At 43.7% G+C, this 24,232-nt stretch overlaps 1 protein-coding gene across 1 annotated transcript in view; it reads right to left on the bottom strand.

The window, feature by feature from the left end:
* The window catches only part of PROSER2 (proline and serine rich 2), a 20,892-nt gene extending 8,693 nt beyond the window's left edge, over nucleotides 1-12,199 (bottom strand). Inside the window, exon 1 of the mRNA XM_007452574.1 lies at nucleotides 12,062-12,199. Within this exon, the coding sequence (XP_007452636.1) occupies nucleotides 12,062-12,199 (138 nt within the window). The remainder of the gene's footprint in view (nucleotides 1-12,061) is intronic.
* Between the last annotated feature and the right edge of the window lie 12,033 nt (nucleotides 12,200-24,232).

Raw genomic sequence — 24,232 nt, 5'->3', positions numbered from 1 at the left:
TATGTGGGCCTCTCACTGTTGTGGCCTCTCCTGTTGCGGAGCACAGGCTCCGGACGCGCAGGCCCAGCGGCCATGGCTCACGGGCCCAGCCGCTCCGCGGCATGTGGGATCCTCCCAGACCGGGGCACGAACCCGCATCCCCTGCATCGGCAGGCGGACTCTCAACCACTGCGCCACCAGGGAAGCCCAAGTGTGTTTGTCTTTAAAATAACGAATGGGTTTTGAACTCTGTCAAAGGCTTTTTCTTCATTTATTGCAGTGGTTCTCAGCTGGGGATGATTTTACCCTCCCTGGGGCATTTGGCAATGTCTGGTGACAATTTTAGTTGTCACAATTTTCTCACTTATTCTGTTAATGTACTGAAGTATGGTGATTGATTTTCAACTATTAAACCAACCTTGCATTCTTGGAATAAGTCCAACTTGGTTGTGATGTTATTAGCCTTTTTATACAACACTGAATCTGATTTGCTAACATTTTGTTTAGAATTTTTGCATATATATCCACAAGACAGATTATAATTTTCCTTTCATTATAATCAGATTTTGTATGGATTTCCTTTTTTAAGTTTGAACTGAGGAAACAGTGTGCCCTTAGATTTAGTTCATGGCATATCTTTCTGTTCCACTTCTTTTGAGATTGGGTGGGGCTGGAGGGGGGGGAACAGAGTGATTTTAAGGAAAAATTGTCTCCAGTTCAAATTGTAACAGTTTTGTATTAACTAGATCTCTGTAAGTTTATCAGTTTACATATCTAGCAGTTGTTTAGCCCTTAAGAACTTCAATTTTTCCCTCTAATAAGAGGATCCGTGTGAAGGCACATTAGAAGAGTAGCAGGATACTACAGGGGAAAATGGGCACCAGGCGTTCCTTATTTAATACTTTTTATTGAGCACTGAACCAAAGAAGAGAGGAATAGGTTTTAACAAAAGAACCAGGGTTAAAATCTTATAAGTCCTTCATGTCTACAGAATATATGACTAATGGGTTTACACTTAATTCTGAGAACTCCAGGATCTGGCCCTACCTACCTTTTAAATTTATTTATTTACTTACTTACTTTTGGCTGTGTTGGGTCCTTGTTGCTGCGCACAGGCTTTCTCTAGTTGCGGCGAGCGGGGACCACCCTACTTACCTTTTAAATGTCACTCCTACTCCTCTCCCCTTTATACTCTATAGCAGGGCTGGTAAACTTTTTCTGTAAAGGGCCAGATAGTAAATATTTGGGGCTTTGCAGTCTTAATGATGGCAACTATTCAACTCTTTCAATGCAGTGTGAAAGTTACAGGTGATATGTAAATGAATGAGCTTATTAGCTTTGTTACAATAAAACTTTATTTACAAAAACGGGGGGGGCACATTTAGTCCACAGAGTGGGGTTTGCTAATTCTTGCCCTATAATCAAATCAAATCACTTGCTATTTCCTAGACCTGTTTCTCTGTCAGCAATGCCCATGACTGCACAGCCACATCTCACCTGTCCTTCCTGGTCCAATTTAAATGTCACCTACCTCCAGCCTACCCCCATAGCACCCACTGAATCATGCATTCAAATATTTGAGCATCTAGTAAGCATCGGGCAATGTATATATGAGGGTGTAAGTAATGTTCTTGCTGTCTGGTTTAGTTCATCTAATGAGGGCTTCAGACAAGAAAGTAGACAAAGTGGCTATGACAAGGTGACTATGGCGAGTTAAGGAAACATAGTATGGGTGTCAATTCACACTTTTGGGGCAGGGGTTCTGATATGGAAAAACTCTGGAGATGAAATGATTGTCAATAATCTGAAAGAAGTGGGCGAGAGTTAAACAAAAAGGGACCAGAGGTAGTTAGATACGTATTTTGGAGAGATCACATTGGCAATAGTGTGGAAAATAGGAAACAGTATGGACAACTGAATATGGAAACAATTTAGACAAAAGTCACCTAAAGTAGAGCCATGGTGATGGGAACAGAGAGAAGCAGATGAGTTGAGGTTTATTTAACAGGAAGAATCGACTCTTCGTATAAAATTCTATTTTTTACTGTAGTTGTTCATCACCCATGCATTTCACCTTTGCTGGACTTTATATGTAGAGGAAAGAGCCATGTCTGAGGCATCTGTGAACTCTGCACAGAGCTGAGAGTTTGTCTCGTGTCAAGGATGCAGTCACTGTAACCACAGTGTCAGCTGCCTCCTCACCATGTAGGTCTGTCTTGGCCCTCTGGCCACCAGAACACGAAACTTTCATAAAAAATCCAGCGATGCTACTCATTTCGTGATTTTTCTAGACTTATTGTGGGTTGGCGGGTGGCGCAGAGCATCCTGCCTCCTCTTTCCTCCTCTTTCCTCTTAATCTAGCCTGAGTCTTGCTAGATTACCCCACGCCCATCATTCAGCACACACCACACCAACCCTGCTCCTCCCAGAGTCACCCTAAGACATTTCGCATTTTTCTTCTCTCCATGCAGAGAAGTTCAGCTTGGTGATTCAACCACCACCACGACAAAAAAACCCTGCAAGTCTAAAATGAGTAGGGCTCTTAGCATGACAATGATCCCTCTAGCTAATAATTACAACCACCATGGATGTTGTTAGGGTGATGTGATAATGGTAACAACCGGAACCAAAAAAGTCTTAGCCCCAACTATTTGTTGAATTAAACGTCTTGGGGAAATAAATTAATGCTCTCTACCCTTTTCCTCCTACTTTGACCTTCCCAACTCAGTGTTTCAATAGGGTTATTCACAAGATTTGATAATCTATTGATACTTTGGCTGGGTATAATGATTTCTCTTTGGTTAGACAGACAGTAGAATTAAATAGGCAACTGACCTGTAACACACCGTCAGCTTAAGACACACTCCCATTTCCCAGTTAAGTGAGCGGCAAAAGTGAGAATGGGGTATATAAACCCCGTATGTCCAATACAACCTCAAAGCAAGGAGTCCCAACATAATATTTCATTTGGAAAATAAGCTTAGAAAGGGAAGCTCCTATTCAACCATTTTATGTTGTGTGACAAACTACAGGACTCACGGGCTGACAGATGCAACGCGGAGATCAGTCAGTCCAGCTCCCTCACCTGAAGGTGTGAAAACTGGGTGCAGAGGCGATGTAATGACTTTCCAAGGGTCGCACAACTATTTTGTAGAGCATCCAAGGCCAGAACCGGTTCTCTGCTTGCTTTCTGTTCTGTTCTACTTATTTCCCTTTCTTTTTATAAATTTATTCATTTATTTTTGGCTGCATTGGGTCTTCATTGCTGCACGTGGGCTTTCTCTAGTTGCGGCAAGCGGGGGCTTCTACTCTTCGTTGCGGTGCGTGGGCTTCTTACTGCGGTGGCTCCTCTTGTCGTGGAGCACGGGCTCTAGGCGCGCGGGCTTCAGTAGTTGTGGCACGCAGGCTCTAGACCGCAGGCTCAGTAGTTGTGGCGCACAGGCTTAGCTGCTCCGCGGTATGAGGGATCTTCCCAGACCAGGGCTTGAACCCGTGTCCCCTGCATTGGCTGACGGATTCTTAACCACTGCTCCACCAGGGACGTCCCCATAAATCGGTTTTAACCAGGCTGGTCAGCGATCAGAGCCCCAGGTCCTGGCAGACTCAGATTCTTGCGTCGTCAACTATCCAAGGTGTCTCTCGAGTGTTAGAGGCTGGAGGGCAGGCTGGGTGACTTGTTCGTGATCAGCCTGGCCTTGAGTCTTGACCTAAGGGGCAGGGCTAACCACGCTGTGGACTCTGTTGCCTAATTCCCCAAACAAGAAGCTGCCCTCCAAATGAACCCGGACTCTGCCTGTACCTAGGAGAGGAAAGGAAGCAGAAACAGAGAAAAGCTGCAGTGCCAAGGGCTGGGGAGCCAAGAATTCAGGGCCAGAAAAGGGGCACGTGGCCCTTGGCTGAGAGAGTTCTGTCTACACCTCTATTCCCAGGAGATGCTGCTGCTGCCTCTCTCAGGCAGGGACATTAAAGAGGAAGACGTGGGCCTCGGGGAAGAGGCCGAGCCTGAAGGGCAAGGCAGCGAGCACAGGCACATCTATGGAGCCAGAAAGCAGATGAGAGGTTGCCCAGGGCCTAGGGCAGTTGGAGGGAAGTGGGGAGTGACTGCTAGTGGGCATGGGTTTCTTTTGGGTGATAAAGATATTCTAAATTTGGTTGTGATGATGGTTGCACATCTCTGTGAATCTACTAAAAACCACTGAATGGAATACTGTAATGGGTGAGCCACAGGGTATGTGAATTACATCTCAATAAAGCCGTTACAATACATTTAAGAAAAAAAGCAAGGCAGTGGACCAGTGGCCCCATGTGAGGAGGGAAGAGAGCTGGCACCCTGGCCGGGGTGGCCCCTGCTTGACCACTGGTGCTATTGGATGAGAGATTTGCTAACTCAGTTCCCAAAGAACTAAGCACAGAGGAAATGAGGATAAGAAAACATAGCAGCTTTCTTGGAAAGGGGCGAATGGAAGAGGACGAACATTTGTCCCTATTATTTGGAAGGTAGTAGGCTGACAGCAGGAAACAATTTTTAAATTCCTTTCTATCAATGAAGTTTTTAATGCGCCAATTTGGGATGTGGAATAAAGGGAAGTTCTTTAAGGCTACAAATCTCCTGATGCTAAAAGAACGGTCTAGAAAACCATCCCTCACCTGTGCTACCCCAACTACCATGCTGACTGCAGGTGATGTCTACAAGCCTCTCAGGGAAATACTGTTTTGCTTCAAGAACTTGGGAGTACATACATTTCTACCCTAATATGTATTATGATGGTGAAGAAATAATTTCTAATGTATTCAAACCAGAAAATTCAAAATGCCAAATCTACTGCATTTCTACCCTAATCTATGTATTATGATGGTGAAGAAATAATTTCTAATGTATTCAAACCAGAAAATTCAAAATGCCAAATCTACTGCCGTAACTGGAATGCACACTGAACAAGTCTCCCATGAGGAGGAGGACAGAGTCCCAGACTGGTGCCACCTATCCTCTCCTGCAAAGATGACAGCAAAATTGTCCCTCTAGTCCCGGTGGAGCTCTGAGAGGAACATGGTCCTGGCTGAATGACCAACTCTTATAACAAATGCGATCAGCAGTGATAAAAGTCAGTGATACTAGACATACCTATGGGAGTACAAATGTGTGACAGGAGATTTGTTTTTAGGCAAATGGCAGAGAGAAAAAACCTTTGTTTGTTTGGCTGAACAAAAAAAGTCGAGAAGGCTTAAAACACTCATACTAAAATAACCCCCAACTAAAAAAGCCACTGAATTCATTCAGTTCTTAGGCTTTTTTTCCTTTTGTTTTGCTTTTCTTTTAAACAAAGAAATTGGATTTGACGGCAGATTAAGACAACAGTGGTAACTCCTTGTGAAGGAGGCAAAAAAAAAAAGAACCAGCAGAACTTATCTGTATCTTCAACGAAAAAAAAAAGAAAGAAAGAAAGAAAAAAATTTTTTTTATAAATTTATATTATTTATTTGTTTATTTATTTTTGGCTGTGTTGCGTCTTCATCGCTGCTCACGGGCTTTCTCTAATTGTGGCAAGCAGGGGCTACTCTTAGTTGCAGTTCACGGGCTTCTCCTTGTGGTGGCCTTTCTTGTTGTGGAGCACAGGGTCCAGGCACACGGGCTTCAGTAGTTGCAGCATGCAGGCTCAGTAGTTGTGGCTCGCAGCTCTAGAGCACAGGCTCAGTAGTTGTGGTGCATGGGCTTAGTTGCTCCGTGACATGTGGGATCTTCCCAGACCAGGGCTCGAACCCGTGTCCCCTGCATTGGCAGGCGGATTCTCAACCACTGTGCCACCAGGGAAGCCCAGAAAGAAAATTTAAGAAAGATTATGACGGCTAAAATAATTTCTTGAGATGAGTCAAGATGTCTTAACCCCCAACTCTCCCAGGTAGGCGGCCTTGGGTATTTGTTCAGGCAGAATGTGAGTTGATGGTCACATTCTCTTTCTACAAACACCAAAATGATCTCCCTGACACTTGAGCAAGGCTTTATTGACTTAAAAACCCAAGGTGATGAGAGACGCCCCCCATGAGCTGAAACACAACGTAGGGGCAGCGAGAAGAAAATAGGAATCAGTGTCTTCTGTGCTTCTGACCCCCCTGTGAATGCCACGCTTTACTTTGGCAACCTCATAAGAAAGACCATAAGTGCATGTGGCCTTTCCCACGGTTTCATTACAAGGGCTTAATTAGGGTTATTTCTAACTAGTCCCTGTTGTAATTTTTCACTATGGTTAACGTAAACCTCTACTTGTGGCCGGAAAGAGACACAGACAAGGCCGCGGGGGATGAGATATGCAAGCAGTTTTGATTACAGATGGAAAGAATCATGGCTTTGAAGGACAACGCTGGGCTCCCTGGCCGCCTTAAACTTCTCTGAACTGGCAACGTCATAAAGCGGTCCCGACTGAGAGGGAAATGCCTTTAAGCGCGTGGCGTCGTGCGTGAGACCCCACATAAGCTTGTCACACATCCCAGAGTTCCGCGTAGCTGTTGTGTCACTAAACTGTGAGTTCCCGAAAAGATTAAAACCGAGTTTTATTCCATCACCTATCCAATCTGGTATGTGGGAGGCATTTACTGCATGTTTACTGAATTGAACTCTCCTCAAAGCAGTTTAGCTTTGTTTTAAAATAGCTGCTCTGTCCAGGAAGTTTTGGGTTCGATCTGGGGAAGGAGCCAGAGCTGAAAGGACAATGTGGTTACTACTGACCGGTCTGCTTCTCCTTCCCACGCCTCTGTTCTGTGTCTTCTCCTTGAAGCTGTCTGGCGACAAGCATGTCAGATTCCTAGTGTCCTGCTTAGACTTCAGGCGGAGCCAGCCATGGAGACAGCTTCGCCCCAGCTTGCTTTACCTTCTTCTGCCACGGCCGACGGGTGAGGCCAAACGACCTCAGAGGCTTTGAAGAAGGAAGGGGTGATCAGGAGCTGACGACAGCTGCTGTCTGATCACAGGCTTATTATGTGACTTGAGGGCTATAAGATTTGTCTGCTAAGGGACCAGGCAGGGTTTCAAGACAGTACACTGAATATCAAATCTCCAAAAACAATGAATTTGGATCATTGGTTTTGCCCAAGTTAGAGACAAAAATGAATAGAAAGTATGCTTGGGGACTTGGGCTGTTTCCAGTCCACCTTCAAAGTGGCACACACATTATGAAATTCCTTAATTCCTATGGGTATTAAGAGCATCCCCTCTTTTCAGCTAGTTAAATCATATTCTTTTCTGGAGGAAGCTTCAGGGTGCCTGCCGGGCAGAGCAGGCTTCAGACCATGTGCATAAGAAGAACCTAAGGATCCTGGCATGAGGCAGTACTGGTCCCTGGAAGTGCACCCCGGATGTTTGATGAGATGTGTGTCTGAGATATTGGCCTTAAGAGCTTAAGAATATGTCACCTTATACCCAAAACTTCCTTTGCCCCCTTAAAGAGCTATCATTTATGAATGTCTCTAAATCCTTCCTGCACCTTTTATTTTGAATCCCCATCACCTCTCGAGGTGGTAAGTTCCAGAACTACACTACCAACTGTACTGTACTGAAGGTGTCCTTCTTACAGTTCAAAGGAAAAAGAGACCCTCTTAGTCAAGTATATGGCCAGTTTGCTCTTTTTAAAAAAAATTTATTTATTTATGGCTGTGTTGGGTCTTCATTGCTGCATGTGGGCTTTCTCTAGTTGTGGTGAGCGGGGGCTACTCTTCGTCGCGGCACACAGGCTTCTCATTGTGCTGGCGTCTCTTGTTGCGGAGCACGGGCTCTAGGCACGCAGGCTCAGTAGTTGTGGCATGAGGGCTCAGTAGTTGTGGCATGTGGGCTCAGTAGGTGTGGCTCGCGGGCTCTAGAGCACAGACTCAGTAGTTGTGGCGCACAGGCTTAGTTGCTCTGCGGCACATGGATCTTCCCGGACCAGGAATCGAACCCGTGTTCCCTACATTGGCAGGCAGATTCTTAACCATTGCACCACCAGGGAAGTCCTGGCCAGTTTGTTCTAGTTCTAGATATACATTTTGCTAGAAAATGTTCAGAGGAAGAATTCCTTACAAGAAAAACAATACACGCACACAACCACAACTGGCCTCTTGAGCGATAAAAAGTTCACATACTTCACCCTCCTAGAACAGCCTGGGTTATGACGGTGGCCATGTGGATAGCCACAACAATCCTACCTAAGCAGCTATTTTAATTTTTAACTTGTACTGCCTCAGGAGAAAGGTTTCTAAAAAGCAAAGATCTGTCATCTTCCAGGCCACACTTCAACTAGTGTTTAAAAACTTTACAATACTCTCATTTAACTTTAGGCATTAATGTTTAATCTTCTTTTTAAAAATAACTGTTACTTAAAAGAAATACACACTTCTATAAATTGGAACTATCTTTTATGTAAAGAGCCCTCCAAGGGGTGCATTTAATCCCATACAATCTGGAGGCCTAAAAACACTGTTACTGACAAACCTTTTATGAGGTCAGGGAATAAAGAACAGGGAGTAGGGAAACTACTACAGTTGACTGTCGTTCTAAAAAGACAAGTCATAAAAAGACTGAGGATTTAGAATAAAAACATATAGACCCTCCCCAAATTTAGACTCCCTTTTACCATCCTATCTTTACTGGTCAAAGAAAGAAATTCAGAAGGCTACTGATAAGAGATGGATAGATGGGAAAGCACAGATCCAAACAGGATGACGGGGCAGGATGGAGTGGAGTTATTCTCCACCTGGGGCTAACAGGGCACTCACAGGACCTTGTACCAGTAATTAGGAAGCACTGATTAGATGCTGGGCCTTTCATCTCTACCGGTAACCCTTGATAAAGAATTATTATCCCACTTCCCCCCCCCCCAAGGCTACTGATAAGAGATGGATAGATGGGAAAGCACAGATCCAAACAGGATGACGGGGCAGGATGGAGTGGAGTTATTCTCCACCTGGGGCTAACAGGGCACTCACAGGACCTTGTACCAGTAATTAGGAAGCACTGATTAGATGCTGGGCCTTTCATCTCTACCGGTAACCCTTGATAAAGAATTATTATCCCCCTTCCCCCCCCCCCCTTTAAACTAATGAAGAAAATAACTAATGAAGAAAGTGATTAAGTTACTTTTCCCAGGTTCCAGAGGGAGGTACATTTGAATTTGAACCCAGGCATGTCTCTAGTATCCTGTGTTTATTACTATCCTGAGCCAATTTTCAGGATACTGATTAGTATCAGTAAATAAAGCAACTTGAAAAATGCATACGGATTTCTGGGAGGACTTAAGAGAAATTATAAATATCTTGGGGAACGTCCTTCTGATCTGTACTCGACTCCACTGTGGAACCTACTTAGCCCAGCACTAAGGCTCACAAAGCCCTTCCAGCACAGGCGGCTCATAGGCATAACACTGTGCTCACCTCGCCCATCTTGACCTCCTGAGATTTACAAATATAAGAGATTTATAGTCTTTTCTGTCTTTGAACTTAAAGATAATTCTCATATCTTACCAAAAAATACATCCGTGATAAAAAGTTTTATAATAAACCATTTCTCCTTGTGACTCTGGAGCTGAAACTTAGCAGACCTTCTTTCAAAGAAGACCTTTTGCCTCTGAAGATGAATTCCTGGGTCTGACATCCTGACAAAGAGTCAAAATGATGCATATTCTCCAAATCTGCCAGGTGATGGAATGAACACCCCACCTGCCTAGACAGACGCTCTGTGAAGAGCTGTATTTATATGGTGGTCTCTTGTAAACTCCCCGAATTCATTTCACAGTCTTGCTTCTTCTAGTTCAGACATCTTATAGCTGCTCTGGTGCCTTCGGTCCCTCTAAAAGGCTCTGTTCCTTTTCTCCTACACCTTCGTGGTAGGGAGTGTGATGTGCCCCCCAGGTCACCCTGGGGATGAAGGACCTGGTCCCCCATCTGTTGGGAATGCTGCTGGCAGGCGGCCCTCAGCTGTCAGTCCCCTTTGGGGACTGTCTCCAACTGAAAGGAACTGTCTTGTCAAGGTCGTGCCTCCCTCCAGGGATGTCCTCATCCCAGGGCTGATGGCAGAGTGGGTATCCAGGCTCCACTCTCGGCCCAGCAGCGCCAGGGCCTCCTGAGGAACAGCTCAGGCCTCTGTTGGGTCTGCCTCACAGCCCAGCTTCTCTCTCTGCCCAAACCCTGCTTCCTCTTCCTTCCAGATGTTGAGCCCAGGAACAGCCCTAATAAGCCTTCTGTGCTGTAACGTTGTCCATCTCAGAGTCTGCTGCCTGTGGAAGCAAATCTGCAGCCAATTCTGTCAGGGTGAACCACAGCCACCAGACTGCAAGCTCTGCCTCTGTCTTCACCTCCGAGAACAGTGCTTCAGTATTTGAGCAAAGGGATAAATCACCTACATAGAACAGACGGAAGGCAGTCCTCCATGGACGGGTTTGCAGAGCTCAATCAAGTCCTTTGCAGAGCTCAATCAAGTCCTTTCTGTCTTTGGAGTATGAGTTTGACCCACCGCAGAGGATGTGGTGAGGGTGGGTATGAGTTGGTGCATGTGAAGAATGGACCCTATATGACTACAGTGGAGATAGAAGAGTAGCGACTTTCCTGCCCAAAATTCAGCGCATGTGATACACCTGGGGTTATGGACTCTCCCAGGAAGAGACAGACAACAGGTATCACTTCAGCTTTCTATCAAAAGAGGCCATGGTACAAAGGATGTTAAGAGATTTGCCTCAAGTTCAATAAGAAAATGAACGTGAAAGGCAAGAAAATAATTCGAGCACTGACTCATAACGCACTATACCCATTTCCTCAGAGACCAAGGTCATCTGACGACCATTCTTGACTTTATTCCCTCCCCACGCACACAGGGCAGCCCTTTAGACTATGGTTCCTAAGTTATCCACGCCATGTTTTAGAAATACCCTCTACATCAGAGCAGAACTGCTTCCTAACTGTGCTTTGGAGAACAGACTCCACTAATGACTGGAGTATTCATCTGTATGTCTTTCTACCTATTCTTTTAACATATTCTTTAAATAAAGTTTTTAAATTTAAAAATTAGTCCCAAATTCTCTATTCTTAAGGATTTATAGATTCTCAGATATTCAGAGAGTAATTTTTTTTTTTTTTTTTTTGCGGTACGCGGGCCTCTCACTGTTGTGGCCTCTCCCATTGCGGAGCACAGGCTCTGGACGCCCAGGCTCAGCGGCCATGGCTCACGGGCCCAACCGCTCCGCGGCATGTGGGATCCTCCCGGACCGGGGCACGAACCCGTGTCCCCTGCATCGGCAGGCGGACTCTCAATCACTGCGCCACCAGGGTAGCCCCAGAGAGTAATTCGTAGTATATTTTTCCTTTGGTGAATCAAATAATATTTATTACATACTTACCATGGTGATTGAAAAAAAGAAAATATGCAAGTAGGAGCCTATAAAATTCTATTGTTACTATTAACTGCCCTCTGTACACTTCTTTCTTATGTTCAGCATAACTGGGGTTAATTTTAGGGATTGGTGTATCTTTAGAAAATTTGTGCTCCCATTGAAGATGGGCTGAGATGAACAATGGACCATTTTTATTGAGATCCAAGGTGGACTCTCTCCTGTCCTTCCCTCTATGAATATGAAGGTCTCCATCCTGAAAGGTGAATACCCTGAGGGGTGGGGAGGGCCAAAAGATCATCTCTTAACTTTACAGACTTTTTGTGAAAGTTCCCAAAGCTTGTTGACACTTATGTAAAGGTCTGGATGGTGAGAGAAAAGGATAGGAAAGCATTTATATTTGTAAAGGACTTAAACATATGTTTTAAAGTGAATTTGATGTTATCCTGTGAGGTGTTTCCCTTCTTCCAGTCATTGGACCTGAAAGGCAGGTGCCCTGGCCTGGGCTGGTGGCCACCTTCAGGCACGGCGTGCTCTGGGTCTTAGCAGCCAAGTTATCACTGCTCTGGATTTTGTGCAAAACTTAATACGATTCACACTGAAATGCCGCTTCAGAGAGCGAGTATTCCAAGACGTCAAGCTAGTTACCCCAAAAGGATGTTGTAAGATACTCCTGATAGGGGGGCGAAATCAGCCAACATTCAAGTACACAGAGCACCAGAGAAACAGGGACTCACCCGAGTGAGACTTCTGGAGCGAGAGCTGCTGGCCCGACTCTCCAGACTGCCCCCTCTGCTCAGGCCACTGAGCCTGCAGCTGGGCAACAAGTCAGGGTCCATCTCCCAAGAGTCTGACTTCTGGTGATGGACAGGCATCCCCACAGTAACCCCGGCCGCTGGCTCAATCACAGGAAGTGGGGAAGGGGCCGGTGTCCCATGCCCAAGTAGTGGGTCACCTCTGGAGGAGTAAGCACAAGGTGACAAGGGTTAGTGAGCTCTGACAGCGAAGGCCTCATTCCCCCAGGACGAACAGGCGTCACGAGATACAGTCGGCTGGTCCACAGCCTCGACCGTTAGGACTAAGATAATCAGGATCCCCGAAGTCAACTTGTTTGGTGATGCTCATTTCCATTTCTCCTTTATCTCCTTCTCCATTATGAAGACGTAAGAATTATTTTTATTTTATTTTTTTATTGAAGTAGAGTTGATTTACGATGTTGTGTTAAGTTCTGCTGTACAAGCAAAGTGACTCAGTTATACACACATATATATTTCTTTTTATATTCATTTCCATTATGGTTTATCACAGGATATTGAATATATCAATATTTCCCTGTGCTGTACAGTAGGACCTTGTTGTTTATCCCTCCTATATATAATAGTTTCCATCTGCTCACCCCAAGCTCCCACCCCATCCCTCCCCCACCCTCCTCCTCCTTGGCAACCACAAGTCTGTTCTCTATGTCTGTGAGTCTATTTCTGTTTCGTAGATAAGTTCATATACTAGATTCCACATATAGGTGATATCATATGATATTTGTCTTTGTCTGACTGTATGATCATTTCTAGGTCCATCCATGTTGCTGCAAATGGCATTATTTCCTTCCTTTTTATGGTTGAGTAGTAGTAAGAATTATTTTTAAGGAAAGAGGGGTGTACTAAAAATTTCTTTCGCGCTGAAAATTTGATGAAATAATGTTCTGGTGCCATCCTCTGCTCTTCGGGTCTGTACTTTCACGCTCCGTCACACTCAGACTCAGGCTTTCCCTGTACTGCTTATAAATTCTGTTCTTTTCTGCCTCAGACACCACAACGTTATGGTTCCTTTTCCAGCCTCGTTACAGTTCAGAGTTGAGGTAAAGTGACAAGAGCTAACAAATTACTAATGGAAGTCTGGTTGACATCTCCGAAATTCCAGACTCTTTGGAGGCCGTGATACTACTGCAGTTTCTACATAAAATGCTAAGGTCCCATCAGTTAATACCATCGGGAAGTTCATGTTCCCACTTTCAGGAACAAGGACACTGAAACTGTCCCCCCTGAGCCCTAGTCTCATACAGTCCTCTGACTGTTCCAGCAGGAAATTCAGCTCAGCCCCTGAACAACAGACAACTGAGTTCAACAAAACCTTCCAGAAGACCAAAGAAGGCTAGTAGGGAATAAGGGAATATACCTCCTGTCCATTACATATGACCTGATGTTACGGCAAGTGAGGAAATAGATGCTCACCCCTCCCTAGACTGAAAGCACCACCAGGTGGCCTTATGAGCCCCTAAAGAATCCCGAGGGGCATGTGAGCTAAAACCACCATAGGTGCCATCTGGTGGGAGGGGCGGCCAGGCAGTGAGTCTTCCCCTGACAACAGTGAGAGGAAAGACGGGAAGCGAGGTACTGATTCACCTCCAATGAGGAACCTGGGGGACCGTGTGCTCGGTGGGGCAGGACCCGGAACTTGGCTCCGGATCTGTGCAATGAGACAGCACATGGGTACCTCCGTGGGGCGGAGGGTGGTAACTGACTACACCATCCGAGAGCACACCTTTCTCCTGTGCTACTGGCGTTTTAAAAGCTATTCTGATGCTGTAAAACTGTAGTGTTTAGACTTCTCCAAATTATTCCCTTGAAAGAAGATGAGGAAGCTAATCAGAATTCTCCAGAGTCTGTTGGGGAGAAAGTGGAAACCTTGGTTCAATATCCTTCACAGGCTCAAGCTGTCAATCTTCTTTCATCTCTTAAGGAATTGAGAACCAGGGGCTCCCTGGTCCTAGTTCCCCAGGGGCCAAAAATATAGAATTCCATGGGTGAGCCACTATGGGGCGTGGATTTCTGAGCGGGGGGCAAGGTCTGCACTGGAAAGGGGAGAGCGTGAGATAAAGAAGCAGGAGCAGATCCGTCTGACACAGCAGCCAGAGCCGTGAGTCTGTGAGGTCATGACCACCGCACAGTATCTAGTCTCCTTGCCCAAACAAGGGCTCACTTTTTGTGTTTGCTAACAGTGCACTTTAGAAAAGGGAGGCCAGGGTCAGACTAAGAGGGCTCCATAGATGAAGAAACCGACTCCTGCCAGAGGGTGCAGAGCAGGCTGACTGCGGGGGCGCCACAAGCTGGCACCACGAAGGGAAACTAGAGCTGCGTGTGTGTGTTTCTGTTTATTCTCTTGGGCTTCCTGTGTTTGTAGCTCGGTATTTACTAGTAACAGCCTTTTCTGGTAAGGTTGAAGGTCACAAGTGATCTACAGTCTTGGTAAATCTCTGTCTGCCGAGCATGGCCGGTCAGGGCACAGCAGCCATCCAGGTTGATGGTGCTCGTGGAACTGGTGGAGCTGGTGGAGCTGGTGGGGCAAGTGAACCTCCAAAGTGAGTGCACTGGAGCCAGAGAGGAAGGCAGCTCCTCCTCTTCATCCTCCCCTGCATATTCCAGAAAGACCTAGAATGGCCTGGATGGAAGGCATCCAGCCCTCCTCCCATTATCACCCCACTCCGTCAAAGTTCCAGATGGCCACAGTCAGGTCTGCAGAGCAGCCCAAGGAGCTAGGTCCTTCCACTATTCACCAAACCCCAGAGATGAGTCATCTTGTCAAAGACCCGTCCTCAGGCACAGTGGCTTTCAGCCTCGTCACACAAACAGCTTTGGGGACATCTTTGACACCTCCCTGTCTCTGCCACTCACAACCAACCAGCTGCCCAGCCCTGTTGATTTTTCCTGCCCAATGTCAGTTGGATCCACTTCCTTTCTGGTCCCCCTCCCGAGTTCAGGACCATTTTTACTACATCTGACTGTTCTTGCATTTTCCACTCTTGACCATCCTTTTGCTGTATTCTTTTGCTGGATTAATCTTAAAACACCACTGTGATGTCACCACTCTCCTAAAAGCAATCACCTTCAACCCACTCCCCACGGGCTGCAGAATCAAAGTTCGTCCTATCAATCAATCCTTGCTTCACTTGGAACCCTATATTCATTCCTTTCTAGTCTTAGCATGTTCTTCTGATGTTTACTGTTCTCCTACTTCATATGGGGCAGATTCCAGGTACTAGAGAAAGACCGATGGGTAAGAGGCATCTCCTCCCCAGAGGAACTTAATCCAGCAACGGGTCAGAACCAGATCTACTGAATACATCTGTGGGGGTAACAGCTGAGCATGTGCATTTTTATCAAGTTCCACAAGTAATTCTGCCACATGGCGCCAACTCTAATGGAGGACGGATTCATCACCGTGTTCAGCGCCAAGACAGGGCACATGGGAGCAGGGGGAAGGTGCCCATACTCCCCGGGAGGGCTCAGAGACTTTCAGAAAGGCCAGCAATAAGAGATGTTTGAGATTTCAGGTTTAAACAAACCGTGCTGGGCATTCCAAACACAGGAGAGTAAGCAACACATGGCCTATTTGAAAAGTCGTGAGTGGCTGGGGTGAAGCCCTGAAATGAGCTAAAGCACAACACAGAAGGAGCTGGAAAAGGGAGAAAGTGCAAATAGAGGCACACGGAGAAGTGGACCCGAGCGAAGAGGGACTTGAATCTTGAACTTCACCCACAGGTGATGGGGAGCCCTGGAGAGAGGCAGCATCACATTTATAGGTTAGAAAGATGACTCTGGCAACAGTTGGGAGGGTGACAGCACCAGGGGGAGAACCTAAAAGCAATCAGGACAAGCGATTTAAAAGAAGGAGGAGGCCACTCAGTGTTCTCCGGGACACATTTTGGAGTGTGGAAAGAGCTAAAGGACAGAACAGAGTCTAGTATACTTCCATGTGTATAGGGAAATAAATGAAAAATGTCTCTGTTTATGCTTTGATGTGCATAGAATCTTTCTGGAAGGATACACGAGAAAAATTCCAACAAAGGCTGCCTGTGGGGAGGGAGAAATGGATGGATAGGAAGTAGCTAGAATCTTTACAGTAAGATCAGACAGAGGAAACGAAGGCAAAAGTGAATTACTAGATACAAAGAGAATTACTTCAAAATGATAAAAATGTCGATTTACCTGCATGTACCTCAAATATAAATAACATGAGTTAATAAACCCACCATCATAGTGGGAGATTTCTGCACACCACTCTTAACAGTAGATAAATCCAGCAGACTGGGAATAAAGAAGATTTAAACAACCCAATTAACAAGTTTGATCTAAGCGACATTTACAACATACTAAGTGAAGCAACTTTTTTTTTTTTTTGCGGTACACGGGCCTCTCACTGTTGTGGCCTCTCCCGTTGCGGAGCACAGGCTCCGGACGCGCAGGCTCAGCGGCCATGGCTCACGGGCCCAGCCGCTCCGTGGCATGTGGGATCTTCCCAGACCGGGAGACGAACCCGTGTCCCCTGCATCGGCAGGCGGACTCTCAACCACTGCGTCACCACGGAAGCCCGAAGCAACTTCTTAATACATATTTTTTCATGTTCACATAGAATACTTATGGAAACTGATGGCATCCTGGGCCAGAAATCAAGTCTCAGCAAATTTCAGAAGACTGGTGGTATCAGAAAACACATTATTTTACTACAAAGCAATTAAATTAGAAATCAGTGACCTAAAGATAATCAGAAGAATCCATGTCGTTAGGAATTTATATTTCTAAGTAACTCTTAGAAATATTAGAAAGTAGAAAGTATTTAGAACTACATGATAATAAAAATACTGCATATCGAAACCTGTGGGATGTAGCTAAAACATCACTTAAATGCTTACAGTGTTAGAAAACAAGGCTGGAATTTAATGAACCAAGCAAGTAACGTTTAAATTAGAAAAAAACCAAAAGAATAAACACAGAAGAGACAGGGAAAAAGAAAGAATGTGAAATTAGATAAATAGAAAAACATACAATAGAGAACTAAATTTCAAAATTTATTGTTTTGAAAATGCTAATAAAATTGACAAACCTTTAGCAGAACTAATCAAGAAAAAGTAGACAAACAATATCAGAATGAAAAGGGAAACATAAGTATAGATGCCACAGGTATTGAAAGGGGGTATTATAAACAATTTTATGCCAGTAAATTTGAAAAGATAGATGAAATGGACAAATTCCTAAGAGAAGAGCTCCTTAAAACTAACACCAAGAATAAAAGAAAAAATCTGAAGAGTAATATAATCATTAAAGAAAATGAATCCTTATATAAAAATCTTACAACAAAGAAAACAGCACATCCAGAAAGCTTTACTAGAGAGTTTTACGAAACATTTAAGAAACAAATAACTCTAAGTTTACACAAACTTCTGCAGAGAAGAGAAGAAGTAGAAACAAACTCATCTCATTTTGAGGCTATTGAAACCTTGATGCCAAAACCCAAGAATGTATAAAGAAGAAAATATTATAGGCTGCTGTCATTCATGAACACAGGAACAAAAATTCCTAAACAAAATTATTAGTAAGCTGGATCTAGAAAGCAAATGATGACCAAGATGACTTAATCCCAAGAATGCAAGGTTGGAAAAGGAGAAAAGTCATACAGTCATTTCAATAGATGAGAAAAAGCATTGGATGAATTTAATATTATGCATAATTTAAAAATAAACTTCACAAATTATGAAGAGAGAAGTTTTTGAACCCAATAAAAGATATCCATAAAAATTATAGCAAACATATTTGATGGCAAAATATTAAAACCACTCCCATTACCACCATCCCATCCTCTATTCTATATTGTATATTAAGTCATAACCCACATATAAGGCAAGAAAAAAAATGTATAGGGATTGAAAAGGAAGATGTTATTATTCACATATAATTAACAGTCTTTGTAGAAAACTCCAAAATTCTGTCAAATTATTAGAATCAGTAAGAGTTTAACAAAGTCACTGGGGATAAGCCAATATTTTTTTAAAAAATCAATTTCTATATACTAGCCACAAACAACAACTAAAAAAGATACCATTAAAAATAGCTTAGGGCTTCCCTGGTGGCGCAGTGGCTGAGAGTCCGCCTGCCGATGCAAGGGACACGGGTTCATGCCCCGGTCCGGGAAGATCCCACGTGCCGCGGAGCGGCTGGACCCGTGAGCCATGGCCGCTGAGCCTGCGCGTCCGGAGCCTGTGCTCCGCAACGGGAGAGGCCACAACAGTGAGAGGCCCGCGTACCGCAAAAAAAAAAAAAGCATAAAATTGTACTTCCATGGTGGCGCAGTGGTTAAGAATCTGCCTGCCAATGCAGGGCACACAGGTTTGATCCCTGGTCCAGGAAGATCCCACATGCCGCATAGCAACTAAGCCTGTGCGCCACAGCTACCGAGCCTGTGCTGTACAGCCTGGGAGCCACAACTACTGAGCCCATGTGCCACAACTACTGAAGCCCGCGTGCCTAAAGCCCGTGCTGAGCAGCAAGAGAAGCCGCCGCAATGAGTAGCCCGCGCATCGCAACAAAGAGTAGCCCCTGCTCACCGTAACTAGAGAAAACCCACGTGCAGCAACGAAGACCCAACACAGTCATAATTAATTAATTAAAAATAGCATAAAATAAAGATGCATATATGTATATATACATTATATTACTTGGGAAAAAATTTAACAAAAGATGAACTCCAAGAATAAGCAAAAACAAGGTAAACCTTTTACAATGGAATACTGTTCATCAGTCAGAAGCAATCAATTGGACGATGGTGTGGATGGATCTTGAAATGTATGGAGTGAAAAGTTATAATTAGAGTCTTAGCACAATCCATGTGTATACATTTAAAGCACACACAGCCCTGTATTTTACATCCATAACCAGGGACACATCCCAGTGGTGCAGATGGGTGGTTGGGGGGCGGGGCACACATTGACTGTACTATAGTCTACACCTGGTCTGCTCCACCACACTGTTTTCTTACACACCTCTTACTGCCCGAAAAACAATAAGATTTCCTGCAGGTTTGAATAATAGTGATTTATCAGATCATTTTATCACCTGGGAAACTGTGAAAAGTCCAGATCTCAGGAGATGACACAGGACAGATGAGTTTGAATTTAAACAGAGAAGCAGAGGAGACACCCATAATCTAGAAACCCTGGGGCAATTTAGGAGGGAAACGCTGAAGGCGGTCTGGCTTAACTAGGAAGGAGAAACCCTGTTTAAACTTTTCTTGGATCATAATTTAGCTCAAAATTAGCCAGGGAAAGACTGACCAGATCCAATTTACCTAAGAATCTAAACTGGAACAAATAGATAAGTTCCCTTATATTCAACTACTAAGCTTTGCCCCACTTGGTGAGGGGAAGGGAATCGCGTCTTCTGAGACTTAGATTCCCTGCAGACATGCTAAACAGAATCACAAGGGTGATTATTGTCTTTGCAGTTCTGAACATGAAGGGGAAAATGATCCTCCTTAACCAAGTGATGTGGAACTAATTTTGCTTAGCATGTCTGCGTTACACTTTAAAAAGAGAACTGTTCCAACTCACAGTCAAGGCAAACGCTTCACAAAAGAAAAGAAAGGTTGGGTCTTAGGGTTCTGAACCCTGTGGGCTATGATCCAGGCTTAGAGACCCCGACTCCTGTCTAGACACCACTATGAACCACCACAGCTACGGTACAGTCAGCAGAAGCACAGCTTAGATGGGAAAGGAGGAGAAATGAGCTTTTTAAAAACACCCCCTTCCCATATTGGGCCATCCACAAGGGCCAGACCCATGTGCAAACCTACATCCCACTCTTTAATCATCTCATTCTCCATTCATAGGAACGTTGGGAAGATTTGTTCCCAAACCTAGCAAAAGAATCTTAGGACAGAAATTACCTTGAAGACTATATCCTGAGAAATCCCAGTATGATGGTTTAACGGCCAAGCCGCTTTCAAAAAGATATGCTCTTCTTGACCTTCAAGGACATTAAAAAGGAAGGAGCTTCCCCGTGGGAACTGTTTCCCATCACAGCTCATTACCACTCATGGGCTTTTCCTATGGTTAAGCAGTGGGCGAAAGTAAAGAAAGAGCCATTTTTCATGGAATGTACACACTCTTAGATGAAATAATCAGAAAACACAAAATAGCCATTGTTGGCCTTAATGCTGGCAGCTCTTGACAACCTTTGTCTGAACATGTACTGATGTACTTTGCTCTGATTTACACAAACGAAGAAGACAGGGGTCCTACTTTTATAGTTTTCTATAGCTTCTATAGTTTTCTGTCTGGTTCTGTGCTCATTCCTGTTTTTATGGGAGTGATGTGCATTAACGAAAATGAGTTTTATAATGAGAAATTACCTAGAAGATGAAGCTGTAATCGATGCCAAGACTCTTTTATACTGTTTCATTAACCTAATCCATAAGTTAAAAGGAAACGGAGTCCTGATACTCTTTCTTTTCTACTAGTCAACTTAATTACGGCTTGAATAAAATTCTTAGACTAATCGTTTCATTTCTCCCCCTAAAAATAATTTATAGATGAACTCCATAGAAATGATTGTACTCTAGTTATGACAACACACCTGATAATGCAACACAACTCTCAGTCCCACCTCCCATTTCACACATAAAGGACAGTCTCTGGCCCCTCCCATCCTTCTCAGTACCAAAGATGCACATTTAGACACAAATGTACAGAACTGACCTGATAGGCAGGTAAAAGTCATTTGGGGTCCTGTAGTTCATTTTCTTCCAAGTTTTCTGCCCTGAAAAACTTTGTTAAAAATAAAACAGGGCTTCCCTGGTGGCGCAGTGGTTAAGAATCCACCTGCCACCAGTGCAGGGGTTTGAGCCCTGGCCGGGGAAGATCCTATATGCCGCGGAGCAACTAAACCCATGCACCACAACTGCTGAGCCTGCACTCTCGAGCCCGTGAGCCACAACTACTGAGCCCGCGTGCCATAACTACTGAAGCCCTCGCGCCTAGAGCCCGTGCTCCACGAGAGAAGCCACCTCAATGAGAAACCCGTGCACTGCAATGAAGAGTAGCCCCCGCTTCCACAACTAGAGAAAGCCCGCGCACGGCAACGAAGACCCAACGCAGCCAAAAATAAATAAATAAAAAATTTAAAAATAATAATAATTAAAAAAAAAAGATTCAGTGCAACATTCACCAGTGAATTGCAAAGACCTAATTAACCTTTCTGAAATCCTGGATTCCTTTTGGGACCACAGGCCTATCAAAGTGGGCACCGTTTTTGTTTTCCTAACCAATCCTGCCAAGGAGCTGTAAGAACATAGGGCTTTAAAGTGTGTCTGGAATCTGGCCTAACCTTGTCTCTTCACACTTATGCCACAATAGGAACCCTTTTATCCAGCTGGGTCTCCTTCATGCTCTGCTCGGGTGTGAGCCACGTTTGGACTGCTTCCCTGCCCCTCTCCTCTCCATCCTCAAAGCCTGGCTCATGAAGGATGGCAAACCCCATCTAGCCTTCCTTCAGAATGCTGCCCATCGCCTGGCTCCTCCAGTACTGCTTACTTTCCACCACTTTTTAACCACATGATGCCACCTTTGTCCCTCTGATACAACTCATCACATCAGATTTCATTATGCTCGTAATTCCTTTTCCTCAGTTAGACTAGACTTGCAGGCAAAGCTCTCTCTCTCTTTTTTTAAAACTATAGCCACAGGATTTTGGAAAATATTCATCCCAAAATATTGACTTAGTATTTGTTACTTAACCAAAATTTATGTTTTATTTATTTTAAAAAAATTTGTATATGGAAGTACAGTTGCTTTACAATATTGTGTCAGCTTCGGGTGTACAGCATAGTGGTTCAGTATTTTTTGCAGATTATATTCCATTATAGGTTATTGTAATATAATGGCTATGATTCCCTGTGCTATACAATATATCCTAGTTGCTTATCTATTTTATGTATAGTAGTTTGTATCTGTTTATCCCATACCTCTAATTTATCCTTGCCTTCTCCCCTCTCCCCTTTGGTAATCATGTTTGTTTTCTATGTCAGTGAGTCTGTTTCTGTTTTGTATACACATGCATTTGTATTATTTTTTAGATTCCATGTATAAGTGATATCATATAGTATTAGTTTTTCTCTGTCTTATTTCACTAAGCAAATACTCTCTATGTCCATCCACACTACGTCAAATGGCAGTATTTCATTCTTTCTTATGGCTGGGTAATATTCCATCGTATATATACCATGGTTTTTTAATCCAGTCATCTGTTGATGGGCACTTGGGTTGCTTCCATGTCTTGGCTATTGTAAATAGTGCTGCTATGAACACAAAATTTATATTTTACAACTCTAAAACCATGAGAGTATCCTTAAAATACACCTTTGATGTAGAAGAAAAGTTTGGACACATAGGAGTCGTTTCAGACATGTTAACCTTGTTGCAGTAACTGTCCTTTATCCTTCTATCATATTCAGAGACCAAAGCCTTGAAATTTATGAGAAATTACTCTCAGTCAACCTTTATATTCCAATCAAGGGCAAATGTGGAGCAGGAGGGGAGTAACTTTAAACACAAATAATGATCTGTTAAAAACTTGGCACCAATAACATCAGACACACTAAGCCAGTAGTGCTTCCTGATATTAACATGTGATAAGTATCAGGATGAATGCACACACGTGTACATCGACAAGTGTAACCGTGACCAACATTAACTTCTAAAATGGGCCTCTACACAAATAAACAGCTGAAGTAAAATAAATAAGTAGTAACTATTCTTTAGTATGGGCTCTTTCTCCATGTCCAGAAAACAAAAGCCTTGGAAAGAAAAGAATGCTTCCAAAAAATACTCACTAAGCAAACTAGCAAACTAGAACTGGATCCCAGCACAGAACATCAAAGGGAAATCTTTTTCAGGTAGAGGCTGGTTGTTGCTGGGAGAGCTGGGGGCGGAGGCTTAATTTTGTCTGGTGTTTTAAACGGTTGACATGGTCGATGGTTTAGCATTTTCCTTCGCTTTTTTCTCTGAATTGTTTTTTCCCTTACTTCTGAACATGTCTGCTCTAAGAACTTAGGACCTTAAACTCTTAACTGGCACTCAAGGGTATTAAAGACAAACACTTCAAAGGCTGGTAGTTTTACTTCTCCAGAAGAATTAGCATGCTTTCACTTAGAGGGTTTTTTTTTTTTTTTTTTTGGAAAAGCTCTTACTGAACAATGTAAGAAACAAGGTTGGTTTCAGATCTTCTAAATTGTGAATAGTTTCAACTGTTAATAGGAGGCAGTAATTAATTTACTTAAGGCCGTATGCCACATGAAAGTAACTGATTCACCTACTCATAAGCAAACACTTTCACAGCAGAGGCCTCAGCCAGGTAGGCGGGTTAACAGGCCCCAAGGGAAAAGTCTCCCACCACCAGTGTACTACCACCAGTGTACTACCACTGAACAGAAGATTCGGAAATCAGATTTTCCCAACGTAAATCCTCACCCGAAAAAACCCTGACCAGATTTGAGTTTTGTTACTAATAACAAAAAGTAATAACCCAGGAAGAAGCAAACAGAAAAGCATCAACAGGAGGAAAATCTAGTTACATCTGATGAAATGTTTGCAAAGGTAGGCACTTCAAATTTTGATTTTTGGCTCATTTAAAAAAAAATTACATTCTATATGCATACTGCATTTCTGGATTGTTTAACAAATTAAAAAAAAAAAATCAAAGGAAAAATCCCAGGTTAAGTTGCTCTTGTTTTGTTAAACAAGCTTGTGTGCTTTCTCTTTATTTATTCAGCAAATGTCACCAGAGCACGCACTATGCCCTACTCCGGGGAGCTAAAATGTAGACCTTCTTACTTGTCATAACAATTATACCTTATTGTTTTATAATGCCTTTTCTTTCTTCTGAGAAGCTCAAAAAAATTCTTAGCTGAGTTTTCATTCCTCCTCACAGCAAAAATAAAGCTGACCGAGAGCATGTTCATCCTGCGCTGGTATTTACAACACCTGGTTAGACTGGAAGCCAAGATCTGATTTACATTTCTTATCTCAGGCTGAACAGATTTAAATCCAAACCTGAGTGGGGCAAAGCTCCCGCAAGACTTCCTGC

Source organism: Lipotes vexillifer, unplaced genomic scaffold (assembly GCF_000442215.2).
Source record: "Lipotes vexillifer unplaced genomic scaffold, Lipotes_vexillifer_v1.1 scaffold628, whole genome shotgun sequence".
Taxonomy (NCBI): Eukaryota; Metazoa; Chordata; class Mammalia; order Artiodactyla; family Lipotidae; genus Lipotes; species Lipotes vexillifer.
The sequence above is the reverse complement of the archived record's forward strand: the minus strand, read 5'-3'. Positions and strand labels throughout refer to the sequence as shown.